Source organism: Rousettus aegyptiacus, unplaced genomic scaffold (assembly GCF_014176215.1).
Source record: "Rousettus aegyptiacus isolate mRouAeg1 unplaced genomic scaffold, mRouAeg1.p scaffold_m13_p_1, whole genome shotgun sequence".
Lineage (NCBI taxonomy): Eukaryota > Metazoa > Chordata > Mammalia > Chiroptera > Pteropodidae > Rousettus > Rousettus aegyptiacus.
Window position 1 is genome coordinate 16,240,416 of NW_023416284.1, and position 23,212 is coordinate 16,263,627.

Consider the following 23,212-nt stretch of genomic DNA (forward strand, 5'->3'; position numbering starts at 1 on the left):
GAACTACCGACCCCTCGGGACCGCCAGGTGGTCTCGACCCCGCCTTCTCCCGCCGGGTCTTCAGCACGTGGCTTGGAGGCGGACCACACGCCCACCACACCGTCACGTGAGCGCACTTTCCTCCCGCAGGAGTGCGAATTGCAACCCGGCACGCTCGCGCCGCTCCTCCCGGGTTCTGCAGGCTCCGGGCAGGGCCACGCCCATCGGGGGGCCGGGAAGGGACGTATCCCGGCGCCCAACGATGACGTATTCTTCCAGCGCCAGACGGTGAGGAAGTGTTGACCCACAGAAGCAGTTGGAGGGCGCCCGGCGGAGCCTAGCAGGTGTTACGTTCAAGCGGTGAGCGAGAGGAGACCGGTGACTGGACAGGGAGGCAACCTTGGAAGAGACAAAGGGAACAGTGGAAAATACAAGCGAGAGGGTAAACAATTGGGAGACCAGTTAGGTAGGAGGTAACGGGTGACAACTGAGGGATTAGTTTAACTGGGAGACAGACACGGTCTGGGAAAGATGGAGAAGGAAGAAGCGGGGAAGGATTGTGGTGTAGGCACTATGATGTGGCAGGAAGCAGACTTAGATGTTCAGAAAAAGCCAGTACAGATACCGAGGAAAAGGGGAAGGGAGCAAGGTCCACTGAGACAGGAGAACTAAGGAAAGGCCTGGGCCTCAAAAGTCCCATTGGCTTGCTTACTTATACACTCTGGGTGGTGAAAAATTGGAGGCTTAGACTAGTGTCTTTGGATTCTAATGCTGGCTTCTCTCCACAGTCCAGGTGAATCTCTGCAAGTCAGCAGTAGCTGTTTGCAAGCTTTGGGGACTTATGATTCACTTTCTTGTTTATCCAAGGTTACCTGGCTGGTATTTTCTTATTCTGGGTTTGTCTTCCACTTGAGCAAGAACTATGTCATGGATCAAGGAAGGACAGTTGTCACTGTGGGAGCGGTTCTGTGCCAATATTATAAAGGTGAGCAGTGGCCTACAGCACCAGTTGACCTCCTGGTCAGTTGGGTAATCTTATATCAAAAACTGTTATTCAAATTGAGTAATCCATGATATGAGTAGAATTTATCAATACAAGGTAACTTCCAGGTCTGCATTTCTGGTGTATTATGGTCCTAATCCTCATGTTTTCAGGAAGCCCAGGACCTCCTAATAGCATCGTTGATCAGCATAGAGTGTTAGATCTTTCTTATAGAGAATTGAAATTGGTTCCCTGGAACTTTGATATATTATTCCCAGTGCTGCTGTCCTCTGGATTTAGATAAAATAACACATCTTTCTTTAATATAGTAGAGCATAATGGCTGAGCTTGGGCTTTGGGGGTAAATATGAACAAAGATCCTATTCTATCATTTATTAATGATATAACTTTAAATGGTTGCTTTGAAGATTAAATGAAACATACATAGAAAGCGTTTTGCTCAGTGTCTAGCAGTTCCTAATTACTACTATTACAGGAGCTGTCTTTTGACCATGCTAAAGCTACAATTACCGTATTTCCTATACTCCCCCTTGGTTCCCCAAATCTTCCATCAGCTTTTTCTCTAAGATTTACAACAATATTATATCCTCAGCATATGACAGGTTTGAGATTGAAGCCAGTCAGCTTGATTTTGCTTTTCAGCCACAGACTGTCAAGTAGTGGGTAGCAGTGAACTTATGAGTTAATAAGTCTTATACCCACCCTCACACTCACACACAAATGCTAAGGATACTCAGACAGGCCAGAATGTGGAAATACCTACTCAGGGAACCACTGCAGTCATGTGTTGGGAAGAACAAGCTGCATGACTTGACTGGAATTTTTTTTTAACACCCACGTGTCAGGGACAAAAGTAGAAAATGTTGGAGAGGTGCAAGGGAAGCAGTCTGTGAAGAGCTCTCCAGCGAGGGAAAATAGGCTAAGAAGTGGATTTTTGCTGTGGTAGACAACTAAAAGCTGCCTAAGCTAGATAAGAAGTTTTATTAGGCCCTCAAAATATGTTCTGTTTGCTTTGAAATGGTTCCTGACATTTAAATTTTTTATAAAAATCCAGTCATTTGGCATCTCTTGTAAAATTGGAAGATCCAAGAACATTAGGCCCTATTCATGTGTGACTGCCTCTTTATGTGGAGGATGCCCTCTCCATTTGACCACACCCATTGATATCCTTTTGGAGCCTTTCAATTAGAGACTGATGAAACCAAGGTGGTAGTTAAGATCATATGGGTAAAAGATGAACTTCAGTTTGAATTCCCACTTTGCCTCTTACCAGCATGACTTACGCAAGTCTCTTGACTTTTCTAAGCCTCAGGTTTTTGGCCTATAAAATGAAGATGATACTATACACTTTATAGATTTAAGGTGAGGTATAAAAGCCTAGTATATTGCTTGGCATGTAGTAAGTGCCTAATAAATATATAAATAAATAAAAATGCTTAATACCCATTTATTGAGCTAAGAGCACAAAATACCCAATTCCCTTCCTTGGGGCTTTTATCATCTAGTTCAAGCCTATCAACTTGGAGTATAATGTTTCCCCTAGTCTTTGAAGAGTATGTGATGTTTTTATCATTTCTCTTCTTATTTTACAGGCAGGCCCAATACCCAAACACATTGCGTTTATAATGGATGGGAACCGTCGCTATGCCAAGAAGTGCCAAGTGGAGCGGCAAGAGGGCCACTCACAGGGTTTCAACAAGCTGGCTGAGGTGGGTGTGGGTGGCAGAACCCCAGGTAAACAGTCTGTAGAGAATTGGATTATAGCTAAAAAAGCAGGCCATGAGTTTATTGTGGTTTGAGAATGTTTTTATAGCTGTTTATTTTATTGTGTGTTTGCTAGCTATAGGTCTCTTACCAACATTAACAAAAATTGAATCATTCCAGCTACTCATCACAAAATATTAGAAATAAAAGCAAAATTGCCTCCTCTTTCCACTTCTAACCAATCAACAGTTTATATTTTTCTGTGCCTCATCTCACTCCTTATAACATGATCTAATATGACTTAACATTTATGAAATTGCATCTATAGCTTCAATAACTTTATTTTTACTTGACGTTTGTCAAGTATTTTTCTAGGATGATAAGCTTTTCAAACTATATGTTTTAATGATTACAAAACATTTTATGAAGATCCGACATAATTTGTTTAGCTGCTCACTATTGTTGGATGTTATAAATAGTACTATTTTAGAATAAATTCTACAAAGCGACATTTCTGGAGTAAAGATGGAGTGACTAGCTTTCCTAGTTTGCTTGAGCCTGAGGGCTTCTCAGGACACAGATCTTTTAGTGCTTAAACTGGTAAAAGAGCCAGACAAACTGGGATATTACTCTAAGCACAGGTCATGAACATTTTATGGTTTGTAATATATATGTTGCAAACTGGAAAACATTAAATCTAACAGTAAGGATGGACTATGTCAGTCTTTGTGAAACTAACTTTAAGAAGAGTAGAAATATGGACTGTAGCTTCTTGGCACAAGAACATGGCCTGATGCAAGAGCAGTGATATTTTATTTTACTTTGAGCAAGTGGCTGTGGGATTCTCTCCAATACTGTGTGGAGGTGTTTAAATTTGTTGACCCCCAGCGTCTCTTCTGTGACTAATGAAGAGGCAGTTTGCCTGGTGCTTAGGAGCTTAAGCTCTGGAGTCACCGTTACTCTGCCATTTTTTGGCTCTGCGTCCTGCATTGAGTTACGTAGCTTCTCTTTGTCTTAGTTTCTCCATATATAAAATAGGAATAGCGATAATCTCTACTTCAGGAAATTATGTGAGGATTAAACAAGATGATACGATAAAAACATGTGACACAGAACCTGGCATAAAGGAAGTGCTCAAAAAATTGAAGCTCTCTGTATTGACCAAGGTCATTGGTGGGGTCCAACCCATATGTGCCAGCCAAGAACCTCTGTAGCCCTCAGCCTACTCAGGTGTAAGGTTCTCACTGGTAATTTTTGTAAAGTGGCAGTGAATTGGTTTGTGTATATGTTTGTGAAGGGATTAGTGTTAAGACAGGGAGCCTAGAGGTTAAAGGTAAGGGATAGAAGACATTCAAACAGGCTAAAGAAAAACTGAAGAGCTGTCGGTATAGATTAGCTTCTGTCATTCTAGAACTTCACATAATGGATTCATACAGTAGAGTTGTGGACTTCTGACACATTTCTTCAGTTCTCTGAGCCTCAGTTTTATCATTTATAAAGCCGGTATGAAAACAGTAATGCCAATCTCAGGGGGTTGTTTGAAGAATTTTTTGCAAACTCAAATGCTGAAAATTTTTTGCAAACTCAAATGCTGCACAGCTGTGCAGTTGTTGCTTTTATTCTTATAACCCGTCAGCCTCTCAGTCTACCAGAATAACAAAACTATGCCGTGAGTAATAATATCTTGTGTTTTTTATGTTGTTCTTTGTCAGGGATGGATCGTGATGTCGTCCTACAGTTAAGGAGACTTAGGCATGGAGAGATTAAACGATTTGCCCACAGCCACATAACAAGTGCATGATGGAGCCAAGACTAGAACCTAGATCTTTACTCTCTCAGGGAAGAGTTCTTTCCAGTAGACCACAGTGGAGTCAACATAGTAAAATTCATTAAATTCAAGTTCACATTTTCGGTTTCTCAGGTGGCGGCTTTCTGCATATTTGGTTCATCCTTCTTACAGCAGTACTGTGTTATCCTAGCTTTATCCAGGTTTGGGGAGGAGAAAAGTTCATCTCTCACCTCCAGCAATGAGCTAGGACCAAGGCATCCCTTATTTTTCTTCCCACTCTTCCTTGTGCCCTAGCTCCGTGTCTTCTCCCTTCTCAGACTCTGCACTGGTGTCGGAACCTGGGCATCCGGGAGGTGACGGTCTACGCATTCAGCATTGAGAACTTCAAACGGTCCGAGAGTGAAGTAGAAGGGCTGTTGGATATGGCCCGGCAGAAGTTCAGCCGCTTGCTGGAAGAACAGTAAGATGCTGTCGTAGGGGAGAGTGTGTTCCACCACCACCTCCAGCTTTGCCCTAACTCTCAACTTTCTTAGCTGAGGCTTATTTAAGGAACTCTTTTAATGTTCGTCATCTCTCTTTGGTGACACACATGGCAAGCTAGTTTTTTTCCTCCCCCAAAGGGGACATTTATTTGAGGATAGGGAGGTATTTCACAGAATTCAAGGACAGGTACAGCCAGCCTCAACCAAAACTGAAACCAGGATCGAAATCCATTAGGTAGAGCTTCTTTGTAGATTTCCTTCTTTCTGAGGACCTGCTTTCTCTGCTTCACGAGAGCAGCCCAGAACTAAACCCTTTCGTTAGCCCATCTTATATCAGATTTCTACCCCAGGACTGGTTAACTGTGGCCAGGGGAGTAGAATGAGAGAAAAATTGAAAAAGTCATTTTCTGCCATGTAGCCATCCCTAAAAAGTTAATATACTCTCCTGCATGTTTTCTTGAAAGGAATGGGATGATGCATAAGGCCTTTATGGGGAACAGTCTGTACCATTCTTAGCTGTCATTGGGTCTAAGCTTAACTTAGGGATTGGAGTCAGAAAGAGGCAGAGAAGATTGATAGACCTTATTTTGGGCAGCCAGGACTGCCCATTATCTGGGTCTATGGCCATACCACCTTGAACGTGCCCAATCTCATCTAATTTTGGAAGCTAAGTAGGGTCGGGCCTGGTTAATACTTGGATGGGAGACCACCTAGGAATACCAGGTGCTGTAGGCATTAAATAATAATAATAATAACAGTAATAATATTCACATTATCCTGTGAGAAAGATATTATTATCCCAATGAGGAAAGTAAAAATCGGAGAAGTTTAGGTGTGTATCCTGGGTCACACAGCTATCAGATAGGCAGAGCCAAGACAGACAGGATCTTTCTGACTCCAGAGATAGGCTGTTGTCTACTACATTGTACTCCAAGAGACAGAAGGCAATCCGAGTTCCTGAAAGATCAAAATGCAGTAGAGGTGCTACTGAGATTGCTCTAGTCAGTCAGTAGTAGAGAAATGGTCTTAGGTTATGAAGTCCTGGACAGAGCAAGAAACCCTAGCCATGGTTTTCCAATAATGTGCCACAGAACCCCAGAGTTCTAGGAGTGGGCGTGCAAAGAACCCAGAGAGAATGGGGTATAGGGTGCCGGTTCGCATTTAGCACTTTTCTGTCTTAGGCTTCTGTTTACAATGTGATTTGAAGAAAGAGTTCTTTGTCTAAAAGAAGGTTGGAAAACCAGTGGCCTAGTTTAGTTTCATCAGTTGGGAAGCTAAACCCTAGTGAAGAGAAGAGAAAGGCTTGCCCATGGTCACACAGCAAGCTAGTGGCAGAGCCAGGGCTCCAGACACCTCCTCGCCAGGGCTTTTGCAACAACTTCTACATTACAGACCTCACTCGAGTCATATGCCTAGTGCCTGAGAATAAGCACTTTTGCCTTCTCTGTCTCAGTCAGCACAAACCAAAGCAGATTGTATGGCAAGAATGGTTATCAGCCCAGTTTACAGGGTGAGGAAAACTGAACTCAGGCTAAATGGTTATGCAAGGTCAGCTACTCAGCGGTAGTACTAGGACTTGAATCTAGGTATTCTTATTCACATTTACTTTGATTTGAGTATACATTTGTCTACTGTAGTTCCAGTGGGTTCTCAAAAATAGGTGATTAGATCTTTTGTCACCCTTGAAGAAATGTGGTTGGGTGTTATAGGGTGGTTAGGCTGTGAATGTGGCTTTTGGTTCTGGATCAGGGTTCTCCAAGACTTGCCGGATACCCCCACCTTACAGTATACTTCTTGTTATTAAGTTCCTGTTTTCCAAACTTAGTTGTTCAGTTTCTCCATAGCATTTCCAGGTGAGAGAAGTTGGTTGGGTGACAGTGAATTCATGTGTCCTGTTCAGTTTGGGAGTTACTGTATGGAGGCAGTGTAATGTCATGATTAGGAGGACAGGCTCTGCAACCAGATTCTCTAGGTTCAAATTCTAGCTTTCTGCTCCCAGCACTCTGATCTTGGGCAAATCACCCCACCTCCCTCTGCCTCATTTTCATCACCTGTAAAAAAGGAATGGTAATGTCTGCCTCTAAAGTTGGTGTAAGTATGGAATGTGTTGATGTGCGAAGAGTAGTTAAACCATAGTCTGGCACTTAGTCAAACATATGGTTAATGTTAGATGTCATTCATTATATTTTGCCAGAAGACACAAAAGTAACCAATAATACAGCTTCTGCCCTTGAGCAGTTTATTCATTTGTCAAAATGGGACAGGCATAGCACAGAATATGTAAAATGCAACTTGCCAACAAGGACACATGAGGCAGTCTCATGTTTGGGTCTTCAAATCAGGCAGACTTGAGTTTCAGTCCTGACACAGCACTTGATGTCCATATGACCTTGGGCATTCTCTGTCTAACTATCCCATCTGAGCTCAGTTTCCCACTAAAGAATGGGGAATGTGGTGAACTCCTCTCGGAGTTGTTGAGGGGATGCAGTGAAATAATATGTGTAGAACAGTGCCTGACACACAAGAAACCACTCAAAAACTGGTAGTTGTGTATCATCTAAGCACGCTGTTCTCCAGCTCAGCAGGTGCTCTGTCCCAACCCTGCCTCCTTTCCCCCAATCAGGGAGAAACTGCAGAAGCATGGGGTATGTATCCGGGTCCTAGGTGATCTGCATTTGTTGCCCTTGGATCTCCAGGAGCTAGTGGCACAAGCTGTGCAGGCCACCAAGAACTACAACAAGTAAGTTTTCAGATTTCCTCTTGGGGACTTGTATCAGTCTTTGACTCCCCGCTAGCTTGAGGAAGACATACATCTTGCCTTCCTTGGTCTGCATTTGATATGGAGGCAATGAGGGGGTGGTTTGGGATGCTTAGAGACTTCCTCCTTTGTCTGCAGGGCAGACCATAGATGGTTCTGCAGCACCATGTTGTATGTGTGTATATTCAATGTACAGTTTCTCATCTTCTCCTTCATTTCACATGCCTCACCTCCCACCTCCACAGGGGAGGGCGTGGGAATGTAGCAGGCCTTATCTTTGTCTCTGAAGACAGATCCTTCAAGAAATTCTTTTTCTGTCCTGCTCTAATAACCTACAGATAGGGTGACCTTGGGAGATTGTGCAGATGCAGAGGGGAACAGAGATCATTTCATTTGGCTTTAAATATATATGTTTGGCAGTGGATTTGTTTTGCATTAGATTTCCTTCCTACTGTCCTTTGCTTGTGCTAATATCACAGTGGATTCACTTTCTCTGAAAGCTGTTGGCAGTAGAAAGGGAGAGGATAGGAGGATAATAAAGGTCATTTATTACAAAACTAATAAAATGCTTATTCCAAGAAAACACAGAAAATACAAAAAATTCATAATCTAGCCTTTTAGAGGTGTCCATGGTTAACATTTGGTGTATGTCTGTCCTTCCAGAGAAGGGGTGCTCTGGAGTCAGTGGTTCCAATCCTTTGACCCTGTACCCCTTTGGTAAATTATTATTTTCTTCCTCAGGTGTTTCCTGAACGTCTGCTTTGCATACACGTCCCGTCACGAGATCAGCAATGCTGTGAGAGAGATGGCCTGGGGAGTGGAGCAAGGCCTGCTGGATCCCAGGTATCGCTACAGTTGTTTAGCATGGTAACTGATAGGGAAAACAGGCGTGCACCAAACCATGATGTCCCTCCTGAGTCACGTACTTGGTCCAGAAGTCAAATCAGGTATGCTCATGGAAAGATTTGGGTGTGGGGTATAACAAGCATAGTATAACAAGAATTTATAAGAGCAATAGACCAGGTAGGGAAGGCTCCCCCAAGGAAATGATAAGTGATTTAAGAAGGAAGAATAAGCAGTAACAGGGGAAAGTGTGAGGAGCTTGTCGGCTGCAGAAGGACTGTTGGAAGGCTCTTGTGATAATTCAAGTGTGGAGTACCTGGAAGGGAGTTGGAAGTGGTTGTGGTGGTAGAATAGATCAAATAGACCACAAGAGCTACGAAGTAGATATAGATAAAATCAAGGGGACTTGGTGGTCTGACCCTGGGCAAAGGGTGTGTTAAAGGTGACTCCAGCGTTTTTGACATGAAAACAGTGGCTAGTGGTGCCCTTCACTGTGCTAAGGAATCCGAAGAGGGGATCCAATTTGAGGAAGAAGGTCAGGGGTTTGGTTTGGGATATACTGTAGATGTTAAACATAGATGTCAGGTCGACATTTGAGAGAAGACTGGAGATAGTAGTACAGAGATCATCGATGTGTGTAGGTGGTAACTGAAGCAAAGTGAGGGCTTGAGGAATCTAAGGAGAGCCTAGAATGAGAAGAGAGGGCCTAAAATGGAGTTTTGAGAAACTTAAATTTTACTGGCTGAATAGAGGAGAATGAGCCTCAAGGGAAAAAGAGAACAACCAGAAAGGTAGGAAGAAAACCAGGCAGTCAGTATTACAGAACCCAAGAAAAGAGGGAATTTGTTCATGTGGATTAGTGGGGACATGGGCACTGGTGGGAACAACAGTGTCAGATGCTGTAGAGGTTCCATTAAGATGTGGATTTAAATTAACTATTGGGGAAAAAATTAAGATACTGGTTAAGCTGGTAGATTGGGGACCAGGCAAGAAGATGAGATATGTAAGGTGAGGGTTATATAAGTAAATGCAAATTATTGGTAGTTTTCTATTCTTGGCTTGGGGGATGATTTCTCAATTGTTTATTATATTATTGTGCTTTATGATTAATGCTTTAATTAATGCTTTATCATTTATATAGATGAAATAATATAATTGAATCTTGAATAATGTGGAGGTTGAGGGTACTGACCGTCCATGTAGTTGAAAATCCAAGTTTGTCTATAGTTGGCTCTCTGCATCCATAGATTCCTAACCATGGATCAAAAATACACTTGACCGGGGGTGGCTCCATAGTGTAGCTGTTAGAACGTCTGCTTTGCATGCAGAAGGTCCTGGGTTCGTGCCCCTGGTGGAGCCACGAATCATACCCCGGGTGCACCAGGCCCTGGGTGCACAACACAAGTGCGTGGGAGGGCGAGATCCATCCTCCTAAGGGGAAACAGCAACATCCATGGGGCAGGGGTGGAAGTGGTGGGGAATCAAAGAGGGGGTGAAAAAACCACATGACCTTTGAACAACCCAGGTTTGAAATGGGCAGTTCTACTTATATGGGGAATTCATCAACTGTATATTGAAAATAACAAGGGATACATGTTTATGTTATAAAGAAAGCTATTTTTAGTTACAAAGATCAGCACCTGGTCTTCTTAGGTGGTCTCCCATCCAAATAGTACCCAGGCCCAACCCTGCTTAGCTTCCGAGATCAGATGAGATCAGGCACGTTCAAGGTGGCATGGCCGTAGACTATAAAGAAAGCTATTTAGCAAGCAGATTTTATATACATTTTTATGCCTAAGACTAGAACTCTGATCCTGAGTCCCAGTTCAGCATGCTTTCTACTCATACCACATTATAATAACCCTGACCTTTATCTTCTTTCTGCTTCTTGCCCAGCAAGTTGTCCCATATCCATTTTCTCTGCCCTTCATGGTTTAGTAACTTGCCTTTGTGGGGTTAGTCATGCAGACATTGTTGGGCTGGCCACAGTCACCAGGCTAAGGTGGCTGGTATCTCAGCCCACAAGCGCAGGAAGCTTGGAGTTCGGCTCAGACTGGGGTAAGCAGGGCCTGAGGTGGTGCTCATTACATTATTCAGATTTAGACAAATCTACATTTATAACGGAGTCAGTTAATTACAATTAAGCTCTACTCTTGAAGGAGCTGGAATTTTCTTACTCTCATGACCACCATCCAACTCCTCGTTTTCCTTTTTTCCGGGGTATGTTGTTTTCTAACATTCATATTAATGTTAGATTGATTTTTGAGTCTAGAATTACAGGAAAGTGATAAGGTTGAGCATAAAGGATGGTTAATAAACTCTTTCACTGAGTTACTGTGAGCAGGTCACTTGACCCCTTGTAGGCCTCTAAAAACAATAATATAAATAATAATAATTGCTAACATTTACTGAGCATTTACTCTTTCCTAGGCATTGGTTAAGTACTCCACGTACATTATTTCATTTAATCCTTAGACTCTATGTGGTAGATACTGTTGTTATTCCCATTTTAAAAATGAGAATATTGAAACACAGAGAAGTAACTTATTCAAGTTCTCATAGTTGGCACAGCTTGGGGCCTGGATTTTAACCTGGTTCCAGAGCCTTGGTCTCATTCACTATAGTATACTGACTGCCAATAGAGGAAGGTGAAATGAGTACTAATACAGTATAAAAATAAAAGTTACTACTTAATACTTATTGCATCTTATCATTAGGCAGGCACTAGGCTAAGAGCTTGTCATACATATTCTTGTTTAATTTTCTTAGAAAGTGGTAGCTGTTATTTGCCTCATTTTATAAGACCAACTAAGATTTTAAAAGGTTAGTTGACCTACTAGGTGGAACAGCTCAAGTTCGTCTACCTCCAGAGCCTGTAGTTTTCACCATCTTCTTTATAAATTAAATGCTAGAGAAATGTACTATGTGGTTTTCACGGTGCATATTCCCAGTACCTTCTGGAAAGGGTCTACCATTCCAAAATGGTACTGAGAACACACTAAAACGTTCTTACTCTCCCTTTTTCCTCATGGCAGGCCATTTGCTGTCTTATTGATACTCATTATTGCCAGGTCTCCCTTCCAGAGGTTTCTTGCCATATCTCCATTATAGGTTTTAAATTGATTTTGTTTAAGGTTGGCATCCCCTGAAATACCTAGTTTATTAGGAGGAGCCATTATTGTATTGAATACTTGTGTCCATATCCTTCCAGAAGATGTTCTACCTTTTTTTTTTTTTAATTGTCATAAGATATACAAAACATAAATTTTACTGTTTTAACCATTTTTAAGCATACAATTCAGTGGCATAAAATATATTCAGTGTTGCATAATCATCACCACTATTTTCAACACATTTTCATGATCCCAGACATATTTCTTTTAAAAAGAATACAATCTCCCCTTATTACACACATACTTTTATAATTATAAAGGTTGTACATGTCCATTAGAGAACATTGGCAAACTACTGGACATATAAAGTTGAAAATTTAATCTTCCAGGATCCCACCCTCAGCAATTCCTCTGGTAACATTTTGTTTTTAAGTATGTCCTCTATCTCTTCCTGTATACCTGTGTGTGTATATTTAATTAATTGTATTGATCTATTCCATTAAGATGTGACAATGTCTGTTACCTGTGTTTGGGTTCTAGGTTGTTTGAAATTACATTGTCAAAGACTTTTTTAGCCTGTAAACTCCCCACATTCAGAAACCAGTATTTATTTATTTCTGAGATCTATTTTCAATGATTCATTCATTCATTCACTCATTCATTCAAACACGTATTGAGCGTTTCTCTGTCCTAGGAAAGTCCTATGCTAGAAGAACAAGGAATACAGAGATGAGTGTGTCAGGGGGCTTGTCCTTAAGCAGCTCACAGTCTGGTTAATGTACACAAGTAAGTAGTCCATGGTGCATGGTGCTGTGTGTACCATGATAATGGATGTGCAGGACAGAGCTGGTGCTGACAAAAGTAGTGATCAGCCATGGTTGGGATTTCAGCCAGAGTCATCTTTTTAAACACAAATTCAATTGTGACAAATATTTATAACAGAAGAAATCACACTGTGAACAGTTTACAATCTCAAACATGCTTTGTCTGCTTAATGTTGTATTATGAGTGCTTTTCCACATCCCGTGTTTTTAACAATTCTTCATATCATTAATTTTAATGGCTACCAAATATATCTTATTTTAATTTACTTAACTGCTCTTCTATTTGTTGGTTATGTAGGCTGTTTCCAATTTTTCATTATTCAAATAATACAGTGAAATCTATGAACTTAACTCTTGTCCGCATTTTGGATCATTTCCTCAGGATTTGGGTCTGGATGTATCCATTTCACTTTATTCTCTTTTAAGATTTTTTAAAATATAAACTATTCTAATTTCATAGGTGAAAATTAGTATTTTAATTTTATGTAATAGAAATTATTTCTTTAAAGTCTTTACATAGACAGCTAATGCCATTTAGTGATGGATTTTTGCTGGCTAAAGCACAGATGTTTTAATTTTTTTTTTTATCTTTCCCCCTTTAGAGTTACTTCTGTTTTGATAAGAATTCTGCCCACTACCTAAAGTAGGTAGAACAAACTTTTTGCAGACACTTTTGAACCTCAGAAAGGTTAATTTTGGATCTGAAGTCACACAGCAAAGTGGCGGGATTGGAAATGTTTCTTCTTTCTTATTTATATAGCACTTTATAGTTCCCAAGGTACATCCAAATCTGTTATTTGATTTGATTTGACCCTTACAATAATCTACAAGTAGATAGGACAAATGCACTCATCTCAAAGATAAGAGAGCAGAAAAATTATCTTGATTGTACAGGGTCTCATATTTCTTAATTCAAGAATTAAGACCATGCTGCCAAGACAGACTGCCAGATTATCAGGGAAATCTGAACCAGAGCCCTTCCTGTTGCCCAGTCAGAAGTGAATGTTATTTCCTACACGATGCTACAGAAAATAAAGCTCCCTCAAGAAGATGAGTGAGAGGTGGAGTAATTTATTCAAAGACACACAGTTAGTAAGTATAGAGTCTTATTTCGAACACAGTCCAGATCTCTGCTTTTTTAACTATACGCCCAGAAGAATGTTCCCACCAAGTAATTTTGTCTTCTAGAGATGTAAATTTTGCCTTTGCAAAATGCAGCTCTTGGAGATTTCAAATGCAACTCTTGGAGATTTCAGATTCTGCCACTGTGTACTTGGTAAGACAGGTAAACAGTGTTCTTGGAACCAACAGACACCAGCCTTGCTGATATTCTTTTACATAGACAGGAAAGTTTTATTTCAGGTGAATGCTGCCCATCCCTGTTCTTCCTTTATTTCATCTCCTTTCTAAGTGTCTGGGAAAGTAGCTCTTATCAAACACAGGAGGGCTGATCATTTTGCTGTTTTTCTGAAAATCCTAAGTAATGTGGATTTTTTTGCAGTGTTTCAGAGTCCATGTGACTTAAATTTAAGGTTTTAAAACTTTGTTCTCTATGATAAATTTAAACAACAGAGGTACAAAAAGTAAAAAGAGGTAATTTTTCCTTCCTTCTTACCCAACCTCCCAGAGGTAATGACTGTTAATAGTATGATGTGTGCCTTTTTAGACTTTGTTTTTTGGTTATATTATATGTATATTCATATGTGTGTTTGAGTGTATGTGTATTTTTCGCATTGTATTTTTTCTGAAACTTGCTTTTTTAAATATTATATCTTAGACATTTTTCCAATCAGTACATTTAGATTTATTTTTATTAAAAACAGTTGCATAGAGTTCGTCAAATGGCAGGGTCATAGGGTATATGCATTAAAAAAAAATGTGTTAAGTGAAGGACAAAACACGTTCTAGTGGGTGCATCTGGTTTTAAGCCTGCAGCTGAATGACTTTGGGCTAACTAATCATCTTCTCTGAGCCTCAATTTCCATATCTATAAAGCGAGGATAGAAATATCTTATGTAGTTTTGAAGATTAAAATCACTAATTAGTTTACCAAGCATTTCTTGAAGCCTTCTATGTACCAGGTAGTATTGACTTAAGATATTTGATGATATTCTGTAAACTGGGAAATCTTACATAAGGAATTTGCCATGAGAATAACCCCAAAAGAGATGTGTGCTTATCTTTGTCTCTTCCCCACTCACCTTAGCGATGTCTCTGAGTCTCTGCTTGACAAGTGCCTCTATACCTATCACTCTCCTAATCCCGACATCTTGATACGGACTTCTGGGGAAGTGAGGCTCAGCGACTTCCTGCTTTGGCAGGTAGGTAGTTTCCAACCACTGTTCTGTTCATGTCAGCTGAAAACTGCTACTACGCCCACAGAATGGATTAGAGGGGCTCATTCCCACTCCCAGCCATGTTGGCACCAAAGAACTTTGTGGGAGAGAAGGCCTAAAATCTGGAGCAGTGTCTCCAGGCTACGCCTGGTAACGTTTGCTATTTCTTTCTCATCTGTCCCTGGCTTTGTGAGCCTCAGTGATTCTTGCTCTAAAGTTCCTAGAGGAAAAATCAAGATTATCCAACTATGGTGAAAATATCACCTGTGCCCTTGTTCAAGGAACTAGACTTTTGCCTTATGTCCCTGGTAACCTGCCAGGCACCTTAGCACCTCTAGGCTAGAACCTTGCTTTGCAGTTACTAGTTTCCCTCCTTCGGAATAAAGGGCCACATCTATGAAGGCACAGTCCATAGGGGATGTAAACTATATGCAAATTCTTAAAGGCCATTGTCTCTCAGCTCAGTTACCCCAGTGTAGGTAGTCCCACAAAAGCTCATGTTCAGGTAAGTTTGTCTTTGCTTGAAAATCTCTATCACCTGTTAATTTGACCCCTGGACAGTACATGACAGGAGTAAGTCTTTGTTCAAGGAGAAGTGGAGGGAGAGACTCAGCTTGGAAGCAATTCACATTATAAAGTTACAGAAATTTTAATGGATCATAGTCTTAAAAGTGAACTAACAAGATTTAGCTAATAAAAATACTTTCAGTCTTTGGCTGTAATGAAAGAAGGATAATATTTATGGTTCTCTGGCCTACTCTGCTCATCAGCATGTCTAGAAAGTCTACTTCTGGGCATTGAGTTTTAAGACACTACTTAGTAAACTAGAGGACTTACCAGAAGAGGCCAACCTGGATAGCAATGTCCTATAAGGAATGCGTAAAGAATAATGGTCTAGAAAAGGGAAGCATGGTGACAGTTTATTCCGTTGCAAAAATATATTGAGTCCCTGCTTTGTGTTGGGAATATGGCAGTGACCAAGTTAGAAATAGTATACCTACTGTCTTAAAACTAATAGTTCGTTGGCAAAGACAAAGTGAACAAGTCATTACAACCTTGGGAGCAGATGATAGTCAGCTCTAATCTAGCCTTCAAATATTTTAAAGAATTACCCTTTGAATAAGAAACAACCTTGTTCCAGAGAAAAGACCTGGAACCTTGGTAGAAATTCCAGGGAAGGTGACTTTGGTTTAGCATAATAAGCTATGGGACAACTAAAGTTATCCCCCTGGAGGCATTGAATTCCATCCTCACCACTAAAAGTATATGGCAGTGGCTGTCAAGAATGTTCTCAAAAGTGTTCTCACATCAGTGAAGTTCACCCAGCTATGTGCTATGACTGCTTTATATCATAGTACTTTAAAAACTAGGTATTTTTATTACCCCAGTTTTACAGCTAAGGAAACTGAGGCGCAGAGAGGTTAAGGAACTTGCCTTGGGTCAAATAGGTGGTAAATGGTGGAGCCAGAAATCAAAGCCAAGTAGTCTGGCCCCAGAGCCCATGCTTTTAACCACTGTGCCACACTCTGCTACTTAAAAATACCAATAGCAGCTACCATTTGTTCATTGCTGACTTTTATCAGACATTGTGTCTCCCAGATGACTTCAAAGGGTCGGAGCCAATAATCCAGATGTTATTGTATAGTCCTAAAAGTGGCTCTCAGAAAAATCCTGGTGGAAATGTTGATCTAGTCTTGTTTTAGTTCTGCCTTGGTACAGGCAGGTGATCTAACTGCTTCAGGTGACCCCTCCCCCATTAGTGAATGAATCAGGGCTGGCAATAGCTGCAGCCCAGGATACCTGTGCCATCTCATCTCTGGGCTTCTGGGTCCTGCTCAGCCTGCTCCTTTGGAAGCCTGCCCAGGGATATGTACAGCAACATGTTACTAAACTCTTCCTCCTCACCTTCCCCAGACCTCTCACTCCTGCCTGGTGTTCCAGCCCATTCTGTGGCCAGAATACATGTTTTGGAACCTCTGTGAGGCCATCCTGCAGTTCCAGATGAACCATAGCATGCTTCAGGTTAGTTCCAGGTGAACTGTAACATTCATCAGGTTTGGTTCCAAATGAACCATAGCATGCGTCAGGGCAGACCTGAATGGAAGAGGTAGAAGAAAAGGTGAGCATCGATTGACAACCTGTTAAATATATCAGATACTTGCTAATAAGCGTGTTAATAATGATGATGGTAGCTGTCACTTACTATGTATGTACTATGTGTCGGGCCCTGAACATTTTATACGCACCATCTCATTTAATGCTCCAAGAACCTAACGAGGTAGGTATTATTAGCCCAACTTGTGCAAATGAATAGATAAAAATTATTTAATTAAGGACACAACCAATAAGAGAGAGAACTGGGATTCAAGTTATAAGTCTTTAATCTCTTTACTACAGAAACCAAGGAAAGACTTCAGAGAGATTGGCCATTATTCCCTGAAAGTATTAGCCTTGATCACCAGGTCTTGAAATAGTTTTCATTAAGAGGCAGAGTCAACTGCATCTGATTAGGATTTTTAAAATGGCAGCATGTGTGTTGGTGGCAGCTAACATATTGAGGGTCTGCTAAGAAGGCACTTAGGTGTTTTCATGTAAGTTTTCTTATTTAACTCTTCTCAAGAAGGCACCTTAGTGGAGAAACCAAGGGAACTTCAACCCATTGTGTGACCTAGGCCAAGTCCCTTCCCACCTCAGCCTCTAGTGTCTTTGTTTAAAGTAAAGAGGTGGAGCAAATGGATTTTCACTGACTTTATTATCTAATGATGATTCGCTGATTCCTGACAAATAGGGGCCAGGCCCTCTGTCTTGGCTGCAGCCTCCCTGCCTGGCACTGAGTCTGGGGCTACTGTTTGGAAGAAGCCTGAACTTTACAGAGTGACTTTAACTCGTTCTGTATTTCTTGTCTCTGTGGCTGGGTGCCCCATCCTTCCTGTCTTGCTAGAACTTAGCCTGTTTAGCCGTAGCCACAAGCAGTGCTGATAGAAGAGTAGCTCACTGTTATGTTAATAGCCAGGCACCAGGCTGGGCATTTATTATCTCATTTTTCCTCAAACCACTCAGTGAGGTGGGTACTGCCATCCTCATTTTGCAGATTATGAATTAAGCTTAGGGAGGTAGAGTCCTTTGGACAGGAATTTCTGAGCCTTGGTGCTCCAGGAGGACTCTGGCCTGATCAAGCTCTTCAATTTCATATGTCTTTGACCATTATTCCCACTGCTTGATATTCTCCCCACCACTATTGAAATCCTCCACATTGCTTAAAGCCCAACTCAAGTATTGCCTGTGCACTGCTCCTCCTTCATCAGCCACAATTTCTTTCTTCTGAGCTGCATGACCTGTTCTTTTGCCTCCCTTACCACATTCTACTTTGTATTATGGGACTTTCTGTGTAGAGATCTGTGTCCTAATCAGCCTGTAAGCACATGGGTTACTGAGACTGTATCCTGAACATCTCTTTACCTCCTAATAAGGCCCTAGACATAGGACCCAGGATTCTCTTGACCAAAGCTAGCAAGAAGCCCTTCCAGCAAGATGGAGAGCCCTAACCTATTTTAGCCTTCATAGCTCCAGGTGTGAGTTCATTATCATAGCAAAAGAATGCCCTTGAACACCTAGAAGGAAGATATTCTAGAGTTTTCATTTGTCAACTTTATTCTTGCAGTGAACTTTTGTTGCTGAGAATACTTAGCAAATCATTTCCTTATTCTGAACTGCCATGTCTATCTCCAACAGAAAGTATCTCCCTATCTCCTCTGCAAGGGTCAAGTGCTTGTGTTCATGTAAGATGTTTCTTAAAGGATAAAGACAGAACAATCCAGGTGTTTACAGGCTGAGTAGGACAGAGACACGTACACAAATACCATAAGGTGGAATTACGTGATAAAGGTCAACAGGGTATAGGATTCCAGGTCAGCAGCAAAGCAGTTTCTCACACATGGAATGGGTTTGGCAGAGCAGCTCTGGTGCAGAGCCTCTGCATCAGGTTAGAGTGGCAGGTGCAGAGCGTATCAGTGAGGCACAGCAAAGCCTTGGTTCTGCTCCAAAGGGATTTTCCCTTCCCCAGGAGCATCCTCCCTGCCCTCCTGGGATCACATGGTCAGTCAACTGAGTATTTCACACATACAGGACACCCCAAATGCCAGAGGATAAGCCACAGTCTCTACCCTCTATGAGCTTATGATTTGTATATAGACACACACAGGGTATGAGAAGGGCTGCTAGAGAGAACGATTACCTACCTAATATCAGAGCTGGTTCAGGGAGCTCTGAAGGTTCTGTGGAGCCCTCAAGGGCTTATTTTCTAACAGAAAAAGTGGACTATGGATACTCATACCTATTCTACCAGGCAGCATGCAGTAAGTGGCTTAAAAATGCTGAACCTGCTTCTCAGAATGTTCAAAAAAGGGCCATTTGCTAGAATAGTCAAGCTGGTGTCCATACAGGAGGCAAGTCAAGCCTTATTCTGAAAAATAGCTTAGGGAGTTGGGAGAATAGCACCCTTAGAATGACCTGGAAAGCCAAAGGAAAGGACCCCATGGATGTGCCCCAGGCAGGAATAAGACCTTCCTTGAGGCAGAGAATAGACAGTAATAACGTGTGAAATTGCTGTTTCCTTTTGAGAGCCTGCTAATATGCTAGAGAGGGTTTTGCATATATTATCTCTAATCCTTAAACCACACTCTTCAAGGTAGGCACAACCCCCACTTTACAGATGAAGAAAAGAGGTTAGGAGAGGATTTACCCAAAGCCACAAAGCTAGTTGGTGAGGGAACCAGAAGTCAGACCCACATTGACTGGTTCTCTTCCAAGTGCAAACATGAGAAGAATTTTAAGAAATACGGATGCTCCCACCCAAAACAAGATGGACCCAGGACTGCCACTCCCCTGCCTGTACAACATGGGTACCACCCATTGCACACCTACTTTCAAAACTTTCCAAATATGATACAAACTCCCTACTGTTGCACTTAACTTGGTCCACCCTGTGCTCCACCCCCTACTTCCTCCATCCCTTTTCCACCCGTGCCTAAAAATGGTCTCCCCCAATCCCCACTTTTCTTTAGCAGAAGGCCCGAGATATGTATGCAGAGGAGCGGAAAAGGCAGCAGCTGGAGAGGGACCAGGCTGCAGTGACAGAGCAGCTGTTGCAAGAGGGGCTCCAGGCCAGTGGGGACACCCAGCTCCGACGGACACGCTTGCACAAACTCTCAGCCACACGAGAAGAACGAGTCCAAGGCTTCCTGAAGGCCTTGGAACTCAAGCGGGCTGACTGGCTGGCACGCCTGGGCACTGCATCAGCCTGAGAAGGCTGGCCTTCAGCCACTTTGGCCTGCCCTCTGCCTCCAGGGCCTCACTCCCTTTTCTTTTCTTCGTGAAGGGTACCTCCCTCCTGATGAATTGTGTTCCCTTTGCTTGGCAGGGAGCCCCAGAGGCCAATTTATGCAGGCCATAGATAACTTTGGGTTGCCTGGGACTGTAGCCCCTGGGGAGGGTTAAGGTTGAGTCTCTCACAAGTACACTAAACCCAACTTTGGTCACCAATACGTTTGGAGAGCAGGGGACCCCAGCTCTTCTGCTGCCTGCTCCTTCCACCTCTGCCACCTCTACCTGTGCTCCTAAAAGCACTTTCTTTTCCATGAGCACATTCTTCAACATGGAATAGCAGGGAAGAGGTCTTCCCCAAACCCTCACCCTTTACCATCCATCTTAGCCTTCCACCTGACTTTCACAAAAGATTTGGCTCCACCTCGAATCAGCTGGTAAATAACTAATAGGCAGCTAGCGTCATTTGGGCAAGGAATGGGAGGGAGAGACAGAAAATTTGCCCATCTGCTGCTCCTCCCCCTTGGCTCTCCACCTGGGATTTGCTATTGAATCTCTACCCCCTCCCACCACGCAGTGCTGATTGCTCACTGAAAGGCTCAGCGCCCCCAATGGCGCACAGAAGCCAGGCGGGTGATTACAATCCAATTACCTATTGTCGACTCAGCCCACACAAGCTTTCCTCCTCCTCTTGCAGGGCATTGGGCCAGGCTCCACTCCCCAGTGAGACCAGCCCCCTCTATGACTCCAGAGTAACAGAAGGACCTATAGGCCCTGGTAAATCCAGTCCAGCACAGGCCTCCTCTACTAGAACACGTCAGGACCAAGAGCACAGTAACAGGCACTTCCCAACTGACTGCTTCCTGTCCTCACCATCTCAGACTCTGCCTCCCTCCTCCTCAATCTTTGAGACTTCTCTCAGCTTTTTGACCTGGCCTCCTAAGTAGGCCCTGAGACGATTTATTCTCAGCGTGGCAGAGTCTCAGCTTGTGAGGGCCAAGGCTGCCCAGCAGGGAGAAGAGGGTCAAGGGCTCTGTCCTTTTCCTTACCTCTCCCTGCCAGGCCTCGCTGTAGAGCTGCTGAGAGGATTAGTGCCTTTGAAGAACTGTCTGCCTGAACAACTCTGCTTCAGGTGCCCCAGAGCAGCAAGAACAGCCAGTAATACCAACCAATCTCTATGCCGTTTAGTCTTCCTACTTACTTTTTGCAAACTTTCTAGCACCTCCATCTAGGGGAAGGTGGGGTCTTACAAGCAGTGCTAAGAGTATACTCTTTTAACTCCCTGACTTTCCTGTACTCTCCTCCCTTCCTTCCTATGCCTGGGTATCTGGCACAAGAGACCCCTTAGCCATGATCCCTGCTCTCATAATCAAGCTTAAAGGCCAGACACTACGACTGAGGAGCCAATCAATGTACCCTTTGGTAAGCCCCCCACACACACCTGGCACAGGGTTCCCAGAGAGCAGGTGCTGTACATTTTCCAGCTTTACAATGGGGCTGGTTGACAGCCTTAATTAGGGAGGCATGAATTATGGGGTTATAATGCAGAGCCCTACAATTAAGGCAGGAATGAGGGGCTGGAGGCAGCAAACGGAATCTGCCCTGTGTGAGCATGGTTGAGTCCTTCTCTGTTCTGGGTTTTCCCTAATATGATTGAGGGACAGCAGGGTGATTAATGGGGCTGGTGTCTCTGGCCTGAGGTCCTGTATTCTGGGAAAGGGGTGGAGTAAGGAGGGGCTGCCCCAGGAGCACTGTAGGGATGGAAAGAAGCTGCTGAGGGGCCACTGCTGCCCAGGAGCTGGGGCTGCAACTAGTTGATTTGGACAACTTGTGGTTGTTTTCTACTGGTATGATTTGTACAAACCAGTTTCAACCCTTGCCTCAATAAACTAGATGGGACCTATTTAAATGTCCTCCCACCTGTTAGCCAAGACCCCACGAGAATGGATATTTTATCATGTTTTTGTTTTCCTGGGTGTCAATTAGGAATTTATTTTCTTCGATGTAAAACTTCTTAACTGTATAATGAAAGAACACTTGTTTTGGCACTGCAGTTGTCTCCCCTCCCTGAGGGGCACCCACCTACCTCCAGGATCCTTAGCTTCAGGGCTTGTGGGATGGGGGAGCCACTGGAAGAGCCCTTTTGCCATCACAACACCTGTTCCTCTACTTGTTTCCTAATCGCCGGACTTCCCTCCACCCTCCTTTCCTTCACGCAAGTGAGAGGAAGCCAGCCTGCCAGTGTGGAAGGAGGGATTTCGCCAGCTGCGTCTGCAGCGCCCAGGCTTGGTGGCTGCGTCGTGGGGGCAGCTGAGCTTGATGTCTCTAAAGCGGGTGGAGCATAGGGGAAGGGGAGTGCTGGTAGGCCTTCTTGGCTGCCGCTCTTCATTCTGTGCCAGGATCCTGAAATCCGGGAATACAGAGACCTCAGGGAAGCCACCCGACAGGTTTGGGCGGGGGGCTTCACTCACATTTGGGGAGGCGGCTGAGCAACGGGTGCTGAAAGGACAGCTCCTACCTGCCCCACTGCACCCGAAAGTAACCTCTGCGTGTAAAGTCTCCCTCTCAAACCCCCACCCCACCCTCGAGTGGATCGCCTTCCAGGTGAGGTGCACGAAAAGCTTCCTCAGAGTGGCACCTTGGAACGATGCACGTCCGGCTGCGCCAAGCTAGCTTCCCCGCTCTTTCTCACTTCAGCGTCAGCCTTGGCCCTGGTAACTGCAGCCTGTGCCTCCAAGCCGCACGCTTTCTCCCGCCTCCGGCAGAGAAGGGCGGTGCGGCTAGGCCTTGCAAACCCTTCTTCTGGGGCCCCCAACGGGAACAGGAAGGAAAGCGGCCGAGATGGGCCCTAAGTGTCGCATGGCTTGGAGAAGTGGGTAGCTTGGTTGCATAAGGTAGAAGGAACTTGGTAGTTTGCAAAAGCTCGCTCTTGGCGGTAGCCGAAACCCAAAGCCAGCCGACTCGCACACCCCCCTCGTTTATCAGCTTCAACGCGCGCCTCCCTCGCTGCGCCCCTACCCACCCCCAAGGCGCGCCGCCGTCTCGCGCGCCCTCCCCCC

The 23,212-nt window shown here is 43.4% G+C and overlaps 1 protein-coding gene, 1 long non-coding RNA gene and 2 pseudogenes across 5 annotated transcripts; 2 read left to right on the forward strand and 2 right to left on the reverse strand.

Annotated features, from left to right (window-relative positions):
- Positions 1 to 226: 226 nt before the first annotated feature.
- DHDDS (dehydrodolichyl diphosphate synthase subunit) lies at positions 227 to 22,056 on the forward strand. Of its 4 annotated transcripts, none has more exons than XM_016132082.2 (9): positions 227 to 339; positions 847 to 964; positions 2,575 to 2,691; positions 4,793 to 4,935; positions 7,581 to 7,697; positions 8,457 to 8,558; positions 14,702 to 14,816; positions 16,746 to 16,853; positions 19,895 to 22,056. In XM_016132082.2, exons 2-9 carry the CDS (start codon positions 902 to 904, stop codon positions 20,132 to 20,134), a joined length of 1,005 nt encoding a protein of 334 aa, XP_015987568.1. In that variant the 5' UTR covers positions 227 to 339; positions 847 to 901; the 3' UTR covers positions 20,135 to 22,056. The 4 variants fall into 4 exon arrangements, with proteins under 4 accessions (XP_015987568.1, XP_036086259.1, XP_015987567.1 ...); XM_036230366.1 differs by having other exon boundaries at positions 247 to 394; XM_016132081.2 differs by having other exon boundaries at positions 266 to 421.
- LOC118605794 lies at positions 5,574 to 5,692 on the forward strand (annotated as a pseudogene).
- LOC118606854 lies at positions 10,187 to 10,305 on the reverse strand (annotated as a pseudogene).
- Positions 21,020 to 23,155, reverse strand: LOC118610701. Its single transcript, XR_004953897.1, has 2 exons — positions 22,792 to 23,155; positions 21,020 to 22,556 (listed from the first exon to the last, which is right to left on the reverse strand). It is a non-coding gene; the product is annotated as an uncharacterized LOC118610701 (long non-coding RNA).
- Between the last annotated feature and the right edge of the window lie 57 nt (positions 23,156 to 23,212).

Bases quoted from the DNA above. Each gene is read 5' to 3' on its own strand.
- DHDDS (XM_016132082.2), top strand. From the start codon at position 902: ATGTCATGGATCAAGGAAGGACAGTTGTCACTGTGGGAGCGGTTCTGT. The intron at 4,936-7,580 runs GTAAGATGCTGT...TCCCCCAATCAG, and splicing joins AGCCGCTTGCTGGAAGAACA to GGAGAAACTGCAGAAGCATG. The intron at 16,854-19,894 runs GTTAGTTCCAGG...ACTTTTCTTTAG, and splicing joins TGAACCATAGCATGCTTCAG to CAGAAGGCCCGAGATATGTA.